Genomic DNA, 16,043 nt, shown 5'->3' on the forward strand with positions numbered 1-16,043 from the left:
TAGCTAGCCTCATATAGCTATTTGTCAACATAATTGATTTAATAAAATATATTAGGGAGAAACGGCTTAAAGATAAATTTTTTCATGGTTTAAAAAGTAACACCTATGCAATGAATGAAATAAAGAGGTTCAAAATAAATTTTCACGTTCTAATTTCTGCGTCTTCGAGACACTAAGTACGTGTTTTTTTGCCTTCCAACTCCATTTAACTCCGCCTAATAATGTCTGAGATCTGTAATTTCTTTTTCAAATAATATAAAATCGTAAAAAAAAGTAAGTTTAATGTCAAATGTCAATTGCTGTAAATATTTAAAGTTTACTTACAATTTGTAAAAGCGGCTTAAAAACTGCATGAATGTTTATTTTGGTTATATCTAAATATTTTAATACGTTAAAAAAATAGTTGATGTTCCAATGAAATAACGTACCCAGTTTCCCTTTACACCGAATTTTGACTACATTGAGATGGGTCCACCCCCCGTAGTAACGGGGATATCTCCAAAAGAGGGTCCTCCTGGAACGAGAGTCACAATACGTGGAGAATTTCTTGGCACTAGTGCTATAGATCTAATCGGTAAGTAATTTAATAAAATCGAGACTCAGTACGATGGGTTTGCGTTTGTCATGATGAGCCATATAGCTGGCACACGTAAGGTTGTACGTCATTAAGATCAGATAGTGGACTAGCGCTAAGACTGCCGAATAACTATTCAGAATCCCTTAGACTGGCACTCGTTTAAAGCTTACTTTCAACCTCCATAGATACCTATAGGACATGACTTACCCACTTGAAACTTGTTTGCGGGCTACAACGACTACCGATGTTACCGACGAAAGTCGTGGCCTAAAGGATAAGACGTCCGGTGCATTCGTATGTAGCGATGCACCGGTGTTCGAATCCCGCAGGCGGGTACCAATCTTTCTAATGAAATAAGTACTCAACAAATGTTCACGATTGAAGGAATAACATCATGTAATAAAAACCAAATCCGCAAAATTGTAATTTGCGTAATCACTGGTGGTAGGACCTCTTGTGAGTTCGCATGGGTAGGTACCACCACCCTGTCTATTTCCGCCATGAAGCAGTAATGCGTTTCGGTTTGAAAGGCGGGGCAGCCGTCGTAACTATACTGAGACCTTAGAACTTATATATCTCGAGGTGGGTGGCACATTTACGTTGTAGATGTCTATGGGCTCCAGTAACCACTTAACACCAGGTGGGCTGTGAGCTCGTCCATCCATCTAAGAAATAAAAAAAATAAAAAAACAGTGCCAATAAACTTCAGCCTCTGTTTTGCAACTCATTTAACATTCCAGTAAAACGGGGGTTGCAGTGTCAGGCACCACTGTGCAGACTATGCATAGGGGATTCGCAGTGTACATTGTGGCGGTACCTATCACAATTTGCAAGATATTTGACAGATGCTTGAATCTCGCTTACATTTTCAAGATATGCTTGTGTACATACAAGTTCCCAACAACAACATTCGGACCGTTGGTTTACTGAGCAATATCACCTGCTAGGTAGAAGATCTTCCTTTTGTCGTTATCCCACATACATAAGATAAATATGCTTGTTAAAAGAATCATTGTCAGTTAGGGAGCCTACTAGTTGCACCTACATTTCTAGTTGCACCTTTTTTAGTTTTATTCGAGGGTTTGAATTTGTCTCTCTCTGTCACCAAGACCCATTCAATCTTATTTTCATACACTGTTATTTAGTTAGTGTAATTAGCAGTGTTATCATTTATTTTAGGTCTTAAAATATGTGGTTGTGACTGTCTGCTATCAGCTGAATGGAAAAGTAAGAATAAAGTAGTTGCACGCTCAGGACCATGCAAAGGACTTGGAGATATTACTGTCACCACCCGTTCTGGAGGAGAGGGTACATCCACAGTTCAGTTCCGAGGTAATAAGTGACTTCTTGTATCAAATACAAATAGTTGTTCTTAAAACTAGAAAGAAATAAAGTCAATTACCAATCAACAAATTCACCCTTGTTACTTGAATTTGCAAACCAGTGCATTTTAATAAGTTATTTAATAACCATGAAGTCATTGGCAGGCATTGTATCTGTACATTGATATTGCCAATATCAATGAGGTGATAGCAATGCTTTATGATCAGGTATACTATAGGTGTAATAACTTTTGATGGTATTAAAAACATTAATTTGGGATTTACTTCTTCAGGTTACCATGAATCAATCGGTCCTGTAAAAGAAAGTGCAGTGTGGGTAGAGGAAGCAGCGCCACCATCTCTGCCATGGGGTAGGCGGCCCATGTCTCCGACAACCTACACTCCACCTGACCCTCTGGGTTTGTCAACCGAAGGGGAAGACTGCAAATTTCCTGAAGAGGAACTACATGAGATGTTTCCCGATGGGTAAATGATTTTCTGATTAAAAATTTTAGTGATAAAGAGTTAATTTGAGTTAGTTAAAATAATAAGAATTTTTCATTCTTGGAGTTAAATTTGTTTTAAAGTTGTATAATACTATAATGCAATGGGTATTTGAGAACCATTCTGGAAAGCAAAAGAAAAGTATTACACCTGATGGTTATCAACACAATAAAATATAAGAAAAATACAATATTGTACTTATTCTTTTTGCATTATACCTAAGATATATAAATACAAAATAAGCTGCTTAAATACTCTTTAATCTATTATTTACACTGTGTCATCAACACTCAGGTCATAACTCTTGTCACTATTAAAATACATAAAAATCTAGTTCAAGTGTGGTATCACCGTTTTGTTCTCTTATCTTTTCTTCTTTGAGACATGGGATGTGTAATCCAAGTGCTATCTTCTTTCTTTTTTTGTTGTCGGGCATATTGTAAGCTGCATGAACACCAGATAACTCTGTACTGCTAATTTCTGTCTTTAAGTAAATATGCATCCAGGTTTGAAGGGCTGTTATACAGTATAATTTAGTATTAAAGACTTCAACCTCTTTTTTAAAGTGCCCCATGAGTTTGTCTACGTATGTATACCAGTACAAATTGTATAACAACAACAATTGTATAACAACAACAATTGTACAACAACATTTAATAGTTAAAATGAAATTATTTACAGATCAGGTAAATTGTCAGAAGAAAATTTTCAACCTGGATGGTATTTATTGGAGCATCACAGCAACACTTCTTTTGAAGACTTAAAAGCCGGAATGGTGTTCTTGCAGCGAAAGGTGAATTTATATAAAAACTGTTTGAACTTTCTTACAGCAACAAAACTGACAATAAAAAGGTAGAATAGCAATATACACTTATAACATAATTTTGTTCCTTAATTATGGATGTCATTCGTAAACACAATTATAGAAATAAAATGCTTCCTATCAGAGGATTGAATAACAACTTAAATTAATTTTAAAACAGTTCCAAATCGAAATGGTTTAATCTGTAGGTAGAAGGTCAGAAAGAAGGACAATTGAGCTTCCTAAAAGCGAACACTGGTGCTGTCATGGATCAACTCGATAGGCTGGTTCTACTTAAGAACATGTATGAAGAAGATCAGAGAAAGAACGGCAAAGAACCATTACAAAGTCTTGAAACAGCTATTGAAGGTAAGTCTAGTGGTGGTAGGACCTCTTGTTCACTGGTGGTAGGACCTTTTGAGAGTCCGCGCGGGCAGGTACCACCACTCCCCCTATTTCTGCCGTGAAGCAGTAATGCGTTTTGGTTTGAAGGACGGGGCAGCCGTTGTAACTATACTTGAGACCTTAGAACTTATATCTCAAGCTGGGTGGCGTATTTACGTCGTAGATGTCTATGGGCTCCAGTAACTACTTAACATCAGGTGGGCTGTGAGCTCGTCCACCCATCTAAGCAAAAAAAAAAGTCTACTGATCAATGTTAGGAGGTTGTGTAAGGGAACTCTAAATTCTCAGTGTTCAGTGTTCTCAATCAGTATAATGTCTGTCTGATGCTTCAATTTGGAGCATGTAGTTGCTTCCTACGGACATAGGTGGATTGAGACGTGTTGTGCAAGTTTGCAACATGCCTCTACAATTTTTAGTCAAATTGTATAGTAGTATGAACTAATATGTCAATAGCAACAAGAATGCAATTGTTTCTTCAAAAAAATTCATTGAAAAAGCCTCAGCCAAAAAAACTGACATGTTACTGAAATTTTATTTCATCCCATCATATCCCATCCCATTTCATTTAATTTCATCTCAACTTATTAAAGTCTGAAATTAATGAACTTTATCTCATTTCGCTTTATATTATAACAACTAGCTTTTGCCCGCGACTCCGTCCGCGTGGAATAGTTACTTTGGCATAACCCTAAATTTTACCCCTCACTTCATTTACGTAGGAAGTGAAAATATTTTTGAATTATAGAATGTTAAGGAGCTATTTAAATCCCTATTTTGAAACATTCTTTATTGGTGCTCCTCTTGTATTGGCCTTACCGTGATGTTATAACCTATAGCCTTCCTCAATAAATGGACTATCTAACACTGAAATGTTTTTTCAAACCGGACCAGTAGTTCCTGATATTAGCGCGTCCAAACAAAAAACTCTTCAGCTTTATAATATTAGTATAGATATGTAAACACGGCTGAAAGGTCCCGTTACCAGACCACAAAAAAAAACTAGTCTTTTTATTTGATTTTATATTGGTGGTGTATATTCTACTCTATATTTTTCAGATTCGATTAAACTGGCCGATTCGTTGTTCTCGGAGATATTGTCGCGCAAAGAGAACGCGGACAAAACGCGCGAGGCGCTCTCGTTGCTGACTCGCCACAAGTTCCTCTTCCAGCTGCCGTCCTCCATAGATCAGAACATACGCAAGAAGGAATACGACCTGGTCGTTAATGACTACAACAGAGTCAAGAATCTGTTCGGGAATACAGATGTGAAGGTATATTATCGATATAAAAGTTTTTAATTTGAATATTATTATTTTCTAACTGATGTTCTGCTCATCGAAATACGACACGTGAAGACTGATTGATTTTTTTGCTAAATTTTATTTTGCCAAATGTCAAACAAAACCGTTTTTTTTTTATATTTGCTAATTTAAATAAAGATATTCGATATGTTTGAAAAATAGTTTTGCAGGTGGAAACATAAAGAAAAAAAAATGATTAACATTATTAAAGTTAAGAGTTTTTAGACAAACGTAGATCCGATTGTATTTTACTAGTGCCGACACTGTGGGACTTGCGTATATTAGATTCTGCATATGTTAAAGAAGTACATTACTGTCATTACGGCTCCAAATATCTTTTCTTTTGATTGTCATTGTAGCAAGATTAGCATAAACCCATATGGCATTAAGTAGTCAAAGTCGCTCATGATCATCTGCAGTGCCAGGGGTACAGCCAGCCGCTGTCTCGCGTTGAGGACACCCCTCAGACCTGGACAGGTCATAGCGTTCGAAAAACATCGTGCAGCGGATTTTATACTAAATTCGATGGATGCGTGGCATAAAAGATCTCCGGAAACGTACTGTGGGTGATAGGCACAGGCGCAGTGGTGATAGGGTGGTGTGGAAGAGCTCTATTTCGGTTGAAGTGAAAATAATTTCTCAGAGCACTTCTCAAGATGTATGTCATGTCATACCCGATCCTGTGGACCGAATGGTAAACAGTCGCCCTAAACACGTCATTACGGATCCTCCCGATCCATTACCGTTGCTTTTAGGTACCTCAAGCACCTGCCATCGTCCTCGCCGACGAAGGGCTCGACGAGTAAATTAACCCATAGACACAGCCCACTGAGGTCTCGCCGGATCTTCTCAGTGGGTCGCGTTTCCGATCCGGTGGTAGATTCTGCGAAGCACTGCTTTTGCTTGGGTGTTAGCAACACTCCCGGTTAGAGCCTCGTGAGCTCACCTACACGTCAAGGAGAAGCTGAAATAGCCTCTCAAGACTATCAGCATAGGTAGGAATAAAAAATGTATATTTTATAGTAAAGTGGCTGTGATATAAGGGCTGTCGGTGCTGTTTGTATGCCGCTTGGCTACAGACAACCAAAACAGTGTTTTAAGACTTTTATAGTAATTAAAAAAAAACTAAAATAGTATTTATGAAATAGCTATTAGAAGGGAATAGGGGATGTATTTTTTCTCCCCTTTAATTAAAAAAGTCGATTCTTTGACGAATATTTAACGGTATCTTGCTGCAGAGTTTTAAGAAACTAAGGCGCTGTGATTGAACCAATGTGAATTACTACAATCGAATATAATTATGTAGGTCATCAGGTCTGGAGGTCATTTTTATGGCAACCATTAACAGCAGTGGATTAACAATTGTGACTTCGACTTCATAATATCTCAAAGCGGGTGACAAAGGTCGCGCTGTAACGTGCGTGAGCTCCGATATTCACGTGTAGGATATACAGTCGGTGGAAGACCTTCCCTTCGTCGTAAAACCTCATACCAGATGGACCGCGAAGCCCTTCGAAATAGCAAAAAGAACTCATATCAGTATATTACAAATTATTATTGGTAAAACGACGATTTTTTTTGTTAATAACATAATAGTAAACCGGCCTTTGTACAAAATTACGATTTTCTAAAAAAAAAAAAAAAAATTGCAGCTCTTCCAAAAAATATTATCCGAAATCGACAAAAAAATTGAAGATTTGAAAGAGAAATTGTTTGTCAGAATGAAGACCATGCCAATCAATGTCCAGGAACAAATGAAATATATCAGGTGAGAAACGACTGATTATTGTCATTGTATCTTTGTTGCTTCGATGGTTTAGACATCTCATTGCCGGACGAATGTCTCGGTTCGTTATGCATGGCTCGTTTGATGATATTCCGTCATCAGCCCTGTACATGGAGAGCCGCTGCGTTCATCTTCTTTTCAAACATCGCGATGCCGCCTTTTATCCGACTTTGGAATGATCCTCCCTTCTTCGAACGAGGTCAGCAGAGAGCACTCTGCCCATAAATGCAATTTTAAAACTACGTTGATGTTTAAATTGAGGCCGTTAGCGTAAAAGTGACCTAAGCTTGCCATAGTTAGAATGTAGATAATGAAGTACGAATTTATATTTATATACTTCGTAGCCAAAAATAATATTTACAAAGCCATCTGTTATCTATGTGTGAAAATAGGGATAAACCGTTTTTAGCAACAAAATTTATTATGTTTTAAATAAATTGCAATATATAAAGCACGAATATGAAAAATTGTGGGTTAGGCCACTTTTACGCTGACGGCCTCAATTAGAAGTCCTCAGACGTGAATATTGTTTTTTCAATTGCCTGCAAAATGTGACATGCGATTTAGCCGTCGCGTTTTTTATTTATTTATTGCCTAGATAGGTGGACGATCTCAGCCCACCTGATTTTTAGTGGTTACCGGTTCCCATACACATCTACAACGCAAATTCTGCCACCCATCTTGAGATACGAGTTCTAATGTCTCAGTATAATTAGTTACAACGGCTGCCTCACCCTTCAAACCGAAACGCATTACTGCTTTACGCCAGAAATAGGCAGGATGGTGGCACCTACCCGTGCGAACTCACGAGCTGCCCTTGCATCATTAAAAGCGTTGCTCGACGCCCCTCAGATATCATCGTAATTCTGTTGGTCGGTTTCAGGTTGTTAATAAGTTTGAAATGGGAAGAGGACGCGGCGTGGGTGGCCATAACCGCTCGCAAGGAGTACCTGATGAGTCTCCTGAATAAAGTCAAAGATCATTTCAAACAAAAAGAAGAACAAGACAATAACGAGAAAGGTATGATATTATTTAGAGTAGTTATTTTTTGCAATTACCTCCATGTGATACTCTTCACGCGTGGATAGCTTCAGAGGCCCCCATGCATCAGCCCGCTGAGTTTCTCGCCGGATCTTCTCAGCGGGTCGCGATTCCGATCCGGTAGTAGATTCATTCGCGAAACAATTGCTCTTGAGTTGTTAGGTCTCCTTCGGAGGCGCTCGGGCAGTTGTTAGCAAATCCCGTCCCTCTTGGCTGAGCCTTTGCTCGCCCACCTGTCCTGGTGAAACTGGAAAGGCCTTCGGGCCACCAGTAAACTTTCAATCATAAAAAAAAAAAAAAAAAAGCTTCAGAGGTCGACGTTTGAAGGTTGGATGGATAAATATTTTTCCTCGCGCTGTGTTTTATACAACCTAAGCATCATATTGTTCTTTTATTAATTAGTCTAAATTGTATTTTGTTGTTTTTTTTATAACAGGAGCCTTATATATAAATTTATATATAATTTATATACATATATAATAGACGCCCGATGTATTCGTATCTAGCTATTCGGTTACGTACGTATTCAAATGTCGTAGACAAGTATTGATCTTGCTACTAGATGGAGATACTTATTGACGGACAAAGTTACAACATACACTCCCACAGTGAAGGAATAATGTCTTGAAAATAATCTGTAAATATGCGTAATTATTGGTGGTAGAGTGTATTCCTGTCTATTACACACAAAGTAGTCACGCTTTTCTGGTTTGAAAGACGAATCCACTGAGTTTCTCGCCGGATCTTCTCAGTGGGTCACGATTCCGAACTAGTGGTATATTCAGTGAAGCACTACTCTTACTAGGGCAGATGTTAACGAAATCTTTTACGTGAGCTCGCCAACAATCAATGTGAAACTAGAATGGCCTCTCGCGCTTACCGGTATTGATGTGATATAGTTATGATGATTACCTTATCTTTCAAGGCAGGCGGCATGTTCATCTATGAACTTCGGCAGCCGCTGAGCCCGATCACTCATCTGGTGCACTAAACAAACTTTTAGGCCGTAGTGTCATCCCGCACTGAGGAGTGCCACCATCGCAGCTACTGCCGCAAAGCATTCGTGTGTTCTAGTCTCAAGACTGATTCGCAGCTACTGCCGTAAAGCATTCATGTGTTCTAGTCTCAAGACTCGCAGCTACTGCCGCAAAGCACTTATGTGTTCTAGTCTCAAGACTGATTGATTGATTGATTCATCCGATCGATTTCGGTCATGGCGACCACTTTGACTCCTATCCGTCGATTTGAAGCTCGTGCGCTCGAAGATGGCTTATATAGGTAGCCTATCTTCCCGGCAAAACTCCTTTCGCAATGAGGGCACGTAAGCACGCCGTTCTTATAATTATAGGCTATGGCAGCAGGAGGGCGGGCCTTTAACTGGTCGCGTTTCTAAACAAGGTCAGCTTTACGCTGATCCTCGAACTCGCGTACTTGGCTGTTCACCATCCTGCGCCATTCTGGCCGCTGTGCCGCCAAGCGCTTCCATTGAGATGGCTCTATGAGACTAATCATATTACAACTAGAATGTAAGGAGACTTCCGTCTCAAGATGCACGTTGAGTTAGTATGGGGTCGCAGGGAAGCGGCACAAGTCCCGCGAGGAGGGCGAGGCGGCGCGTCGCTCGGCGTGGTGCGGCGCGGCGTGCGCGGCGCTGTCGGCGGAGTTGGCGGCGCTGTGGGCGCTGGCGCGCGCTTACTTCGCCGCCGAGCTCGCCGGGCAGCCGGCCTTATCCGAGCGACACGCGCAGTTCAAGGTATTTGTTAATACGTTTTTATTAGCTTCAGACTATGTTATGTATGTTAAACTGCCTATTCTTGCCTATTTCTGCCGTGAAGCAGCAATGCGTTTCGGTTTAAAGGGTAGGGCAGCCGTTGTAACTATACTGAGACCTTAGAACTTACATCTCAAGGTGGGTGGTGCATTTACGTTGTAGATGTCTATGGGCTTCAGTAACCACTTAACACCAGGTGGGCTGTGAGCTCGTCCACCCATCTAAGCAATAAAAATTAAAAAAATGTTAGTATGTATTTTTGTAACGGAATCTTTGAACATGATTTTGACCCCCTTCAAAACGTCGGATTAACTAGAAATTTGGTATACTTATTAAGGACCGATGACAATTCAATATTAAAAAGTATAATTGAAAAAAATATATGAAAAAATTGAAAATCAAGTAAACAAGGAAATATAAATAATAGCTTAAAAAAACTAACAAAATACGCTTTTATAGAAAATCCAACCAAAAAATAGAAAATAAATTTTAATAAATTTGAATTAAAAATAATGTAAGAAAAAATGATTTTATTGTAAAAAAAAGCGTGGGGTGCATGGTATCAGTAGCTATAAATATTTTATGAACAGATATGAGTAGAAGGGTTATTTTGATAATATCCTGAGAAGCACCATTTTTTCTTACACTATTTTTTAAACTATTATTTATACTTAACATAGCCGGTCGTCATATATTTAATACTTATTATAATTTTTTATCTTTTTATAGATATTACTTGATTAATTATATAAAGATTTGATTTCACTGATGCTTACTTGTTAATTCGGTAGGCAGCGGCTTGGTTCTGCCCCTAGCATTGCTGAAGTTCATGTGTGACGGTAATCACACACCATCAGGTGGGCCATATGCTCATCTGCCTACAAGGGCAATAAAAAAGAATCCTTTGACCACAGCAGAAAATGGCAACTTAACTGTCTGTCTTTGCACAAATATATCAGCTTAATTTTTTCTAATATTAACATTGGCTTCTGTTATTTGATGTTAATGTTGCAATCGTCTCAAACCCCAATTTGCACATTTAAATTACTCATTTTTTTTTAAACATTTTCCAGGAAATGATAATAGCTGGTGTCGAATTATTTTCGGAGCATATGCGCGCCTGTCTGCTGTCGGGCGGCGGCGTCACTTCCGCGGACGCGGCGCGGGCCCGGCTCGTTGCCAATCTGCGGCACCTCAGGGAGGCGTACGAGTCTCTGCTGAAATTGGATCTGCCCTCACAGGTACCTACAGGCTTGAGCTTCTCAAGTCACAAGTCGTCTTCTCGCATTAAAACTGTATAATCTCAAAACTTACTCATTCTACAGGAGAGCGTTTTAAAGGTTTAACATGTAATATCTTTAATATTAATCATCTTTGCAACATTTACTTTTTATTTTTTACCAGTTAGATTATCTGTCTTAAAGTAAGATAAAATTATGTATTAATTTTGTTAATAGTAGTCAAAACGTAGGTAAACTAAAAAAAAACTAAAACTAAACTACCCTCTTTTGAGAGTATTTATGGGAAAAATACTGGTGATACCAAATGTTTACGCATATTAACTCAATTTCGAATATTTTTGGAAATTGTACACTTTTAATGCGAAAAAGCGAAATGTGTTTTTTTTATGATTGAAGTGTTACTGGTGACACGTAGGCCTTTCCAGTTTCACCAGGACATGTGGGCGAGCAAACGCTCAGCCAGGAGGGGTGGGACTTGCTAACAGCTGCCCGAGCGCTTCCGAAGAAGACCTAACAACTCAAGAGTAGCTGCTTCGCGAATGAATCTACTACCGAATCGGAATCACGACCCGCTGAGAAGATCCGGCGAGAAACTCAGCGGGCTGATGCGTGGGTTAGGGTCATAAATGTTGTACCAATGAAAGTCCTTTAATCTTTACGTACAGTAGGTTAGACGGAATCGGGACGCTTTCCAATTCCAACACAAATTTTCATTGGCTTTTCTTAGAGTAATACCAATAAAATTGAGATTAAAACCGTCCGGAGGTTGAAATTTTCATATATGATGCATTATTATACATAATTCATTGAAAAATATAAACAAAAACTTAAAAAACGAGCTTGACCTGATCCACCTTGGTTTTTGGAGTGAATCGGATCACGTATGGGGTCAATAGAGTTTTTCGATAGGGCTGACACTGATTAGTTGTTAGGTAGGTACTTACCTTTAGGTGATTAACTTTTCAATATCTTTAATCAATCAGTTACAACACTCTGATGACTAAATTAAACTATTTAATATTCATAAACACTAAAAAAAGCCCTTTTAAATTCAACAAATTCAAATCTCACAAAAGCATTTTGACAACCCAGATTTTTGTCCCTATTCTACCGCTAGCCCCTATTCCCTCTTATCTAAGGTGCCTGAACATTAGATATGTGCGTAATAGCGGTGTTACATTTTGAATATCAACACTTTAATGGTGGTAGGCTTGTCCGCACGGGTAGGCACCACCGCCCTGCCTATATACAGCCGTTGTAACTATACTCAGACCTTAGAATTCATGTCTTAAGGTGGGTGGCGGCATTTACGTTATAGATGTCTATGGGCTCCGGTAACCCCTTAACAACAGGTGGGCTGTGAACTCGTCCACCAGCCAAAGCAATAAAAAAAAAAGTGGTAGCGGAAACTATACAAAATGAAATCTGATGATAATACGATTTGGGATTTCTGTATGGAAATCACGGAAATACGAGAACATGTACTTTATCAATGCAATGTACATGTTTGGAAGGAAAAAATTGTAATGATATTTATAATGTATGTCTGATAGTTATGTGTTAGATTTTTAAGTTACTAACATAGATTATAAGTAATTCTTACTAACAAAATGATATGGTTTTTTTTTTCTCTAAAAAAAATTTAAATCACTACATAGTATAAAATAAAGTCGCTTTCTCTGTCCCTATATCCCTATGTATGCTTAAATCTTTAAAACTACGCAACGGATTTTGATACGTTTTTTGGAGTTGGATAGAGCGATTGAAGAGGAAGGTTTCTATGTATAATAATATCCATTAAATAGTGGAGAAATCAATAATAAATTACAGTTTCCGAAGCGAAGCGAGGGCGGGTCGCTAGTAAAGGATAAAAAAATGTGTGTCCAGACAAACGGTTCTGATGCGAGCCATGGTTGGGAATAAAGAGTAAAGATCCTCAAGGGTCGGAGTTATATGGCCAACATTTGTCCAGTCCTTAAAATAGTGTGGTAAGATATGATTGTCCGGTTCAGTTTTGATTAAATAATTGTAACCGGGGTTTATTTAATTACAGCCACTGAGCATAGTGGAGCGCGTGATATACGACTACCGCGTGCACGGCATGGTCGTGTTCCTTCAGCGAGCTCTCAAGAGGGTTAAAGGTCTCGCTGACAAGGAAACCTGGAAGATCGAAGAGTTCACCGAATATGGAGCCATCACTAAACTGGTTAGGAGTTACGAAATTTGGATTTTTTAAATTTTTTTTTATTGTTTAAATGGGTGAACGAGCTCACAGCCCACCCGGTGTTAAATGGTTACTGGAGCCTATAGACAACTACAACGTAAATGCGCCACTCGCCTTGAGATATAAGTTCTAAGGTCTCAGTATAGTTACAACGGCTGTCGCACCCTTCAAACCGAAACGCGGTACTGCTTCACGGCAGAAATAGGTGGGGTGGCGGTACCTACCCGTGCGGACTCACAAGAGGTCCTACCACCAGTAAAGTAGTAGTAGTTTGTTTAACTACCGATACCTTTGCTCCAAGCATGGAGACGGCATTCGCGCTGTTGCGTCTGTGTGCTTTAGTAACCGCTACGTACTAGGTGATCTGTAAGTTCCACTGTGTCTCTTTACACTAACAAGAAAAAAAAATACATGTGTGCAATTTGTAACGTATATGCGACCTAATGTCGATTCTCATAACATTAATCTTTGCTGACCACTCTACGAAACATACTCTATGACTCCCCCGCCATATTGTCTACGACGTACATGTTACACGCTAGTAAAAACTGAATAATTGTGATTAACAAATAAAAATGTAAGCCCGATCGTAACGTTTGTCATTTATAAAAGAACCCAAACATTACACAATTCACACGTGGTAGAAGTAAAACCTTCCAAAATTAAAATACAATTATCCTAAACGTCTTAAGTATATGTAAAATTTTGTCATTAGTAAATAATTGTAAGGTAGCGCCCTCTGTGAATTGATATTTTAATTTCACGTATAATCCTAAATTAAAATTCACTACAAGAGCTTTCATACACGCGTTAGTATTAAAAAATCTCACAGATGGCGCTGTATTAAATAGTATGTATATTTCTGTCTCATTCTTTGCTGGCTTCATCCTACACATTTTTGTATTTGTGTCTCTTACCTGTCGTTTTTTCCGTTGCATCCGGTTTGAAATCACAACGATTCTAAAGAAGTTTTCACTTCAAAAAATCTTAAGAAACTTGAGAGAAACTCGTACAAGATTATTCTAGTTTCTTTATGTTATGTTTTTATATTATTACAATATGATACAATAGGCTTTTATGTAATGACTTAACGATTGAAATTCAAGATCTTGCATGGAAAATATTGGTTATGTTTATAATAATAAAATAATTTTTTAATATGAATTTTAAAAAAACCGCTATATCAAGGTGTAATGTTATTTGGGGTGTGCTGCGCCGTCTGGTTGCAGTCTTGACCGCGGTAACTCCTTACCTCATCTGGGTTCTGACCTCGGAGGTGATCGGACGCTTGGGCGAAGAGTACAGGGGATTCGTTTAGTGGGTAGGGTCTTGAATATATTCTTGGGCCTGCGGTTTCGCTGTCGCGAATCAGTACCACACAGTACCTAAGTGTAGGGACCTCGGAGGAAGTTCAGTCCGAAAAAAAAAAAGGTGTAATGTTATTACATCGACATTTTTAACGACACGTATCCTGGTCTCAAAAACAAACTGGTATCCAAGTTCCTTTGTTTATAATTGATGAGAGAACGTTAAGTAGTTAACTCTTGTTTTCATCTTCTCTTCAATTTTTTTTTATGTCGTACTGTTAACTTTTCAGTTTAACCTATTTTTGTGTTATATTGTGTGTTATAAGAGATACCGGTACTTAATTTTATACTTGTTAATTTTAAGCTTGAATGTTTTGTGTGTATTGCTGTTGGTGTGTCTAAATAAATAAATAAATAAATACAACGACTGTAGAAGCGAAGCTGTTTCACCCCTTTGTGTAATTTCCAGCCTCATCTATTGGAGACGTACGTGAAGGAGGCGCTGTCGGATATTCACAAGTGCGTGTGGTGCGGCGGGCGGCGTGAGAGTGCGGCGCTGGACGCGGGCCCGCTGCACGAGCACACGCGGCACGTGCTGCACGCCTACACCAGGGTGCTCGACGCGCTCGCCAACGACCACTCGGGACAGGTACGACAGTCCTGAAGACGAATCATTCCCTGTGGTTGCGCTGGTTTAAAACTGTTAGTTTTTGGTTTCGGAAAATAGCAACATTTAATTTGGTTTTGCACATCCTGTCCCATCCATCTCCCGCACTTTACCTACCGACGTGTGCGAGCGAGATCGTGTGGCGACATCGAGTCGAGAAGAAATGTAATGGCTGAACTACCGCGCGCGCGCTTCATGACTGTTGTAATATATATATATGTAAATAAGTGAAATTGTTGGTGTTTCTCATCGCGTAGCGGTACGAGCATGCAGTAAGGACTACATAAGGTATTGTGCATCCTTCGTTTACCGCAGAACTGCCGCTTCTTATCGTTTCTTTCCGCAGTCTGTGTCCTTCATTTGCAACGACCAAATTTCGAAAATTTTGCGATATCTCGTAGTTATCGCTTATTTCGCGTCTGCACCCTGTGTGACAAAATGCCGTCAGATTTGAATAGGTGATAACTTTAAAGTCAACAGCGCGTAAACCGAAATTGATTTTACAAATAATAAATTATGGTCGTACGTGTTCGTTCACGTAGTTCGCTTTGCGTATTCGTGCACACACGTGCTATAGGGTTGCGTACATTGTAGTTTCGTTTCAGTACGTAGCGGCTTGGCTCTGCCATTGGCATTGCTGACGTCCATGAGCGACGGTAACTACTCACCATCAGGTTTTTTTTATTTTTATTGCCCTTGTAGGCAGACGAGCATACGGCCCACCTGATGGTGAGTGGTTACCGTCGCCCATGGACTTCAGCAATGTCAGGGGCAGAGCCAAGCCGCTGCCTACCGGTGGGCTGTTTGCTCGTCTACCTACAAGCGCAATAAAAAAAATGTTCACTGTAACCTTAAAATTCGAAGAAAACTTCACTCTGACATCTACCCACAAAATGTGCACCAACTACTGAACAAAATATTTAATTTTTAGTTCATTTAATATAATTTTTTAAACTCTAATATATTTTATTTTGAATTCGATTTTGTTACATTATATTGTAAATGTCAATAATAAACACGAGATTGACTCGATGAAAATATCATGTTATTGTAATGTTAGAAATTTTATTAAGTTAATGAATAATTAAAACTTTT

At 38.9% G+C, this 16,043-nt stretch overlaps 1 protein-coding gene across 1 annotated transcript in view; it reads left to right on the plus strand.

The window, feature by feature from the left end:
• The window catches only part of LOC101741097 (exocyst complex component 2), a 26,442-nt gene continuing 10,399 nt past the window's right edge, over positions 1–16,043 (plus strand). Inside the window, exons 1-12 of the mRNA XM_038015843.2 lie at positions 1–574; positions 1,757–1,909; positions 2,193–2,385; positions 3,085–3,196; positions 3,415–3,574; positions 4,667–4,881; positions 6,564–6,679; positions 7,581–7,717; positions 9,316–9,491; positions 10,583–10,750; positions 12,804–12,956; positions 14,751–14,930. Of these exons, the coding sequence (XP_037871771.1) occupies positions 466–574; positions 1,757–1,909; positions 2,193–2,385; positions 3,085–3,196; positions 3,415–3,574; positions 4,667–4,881; positions 6,564–6,679; positions 7,581–7,717; positions 9,316–9,491; positions 10,583–10,750; positions 12,804–12,956; positions 14,751–14,930 (1,872 nt within the window). The 5' untranslated portion in view covers positions 1–465. The remainder of the gene's footprint in view (positions 575–1,756; positions 1,910–2,192; positions 2,386–3,084; positions 3,197–3,414; positions 3,575–4,666; positions 4,882–6,563; positions 6,680–7,580; positions 7,718–9,315; positions 9,492–10,582; positions 10,751–12,803; positions 12,957–14,750; positions 14,931–16,043) is intronic.

Source organism: Bombyx mori, chromosome 15 (genome assembly GCF_030269925.1).
Source record: "Bombyx mori chromosome 15, ASM3026992v2".
Lineage (NCBI taxonomy): Eukaryota > Metazoa > Arthropoda > Insecta > Lepidoptera > Bombycidae > Bombyx > Bombyx mori.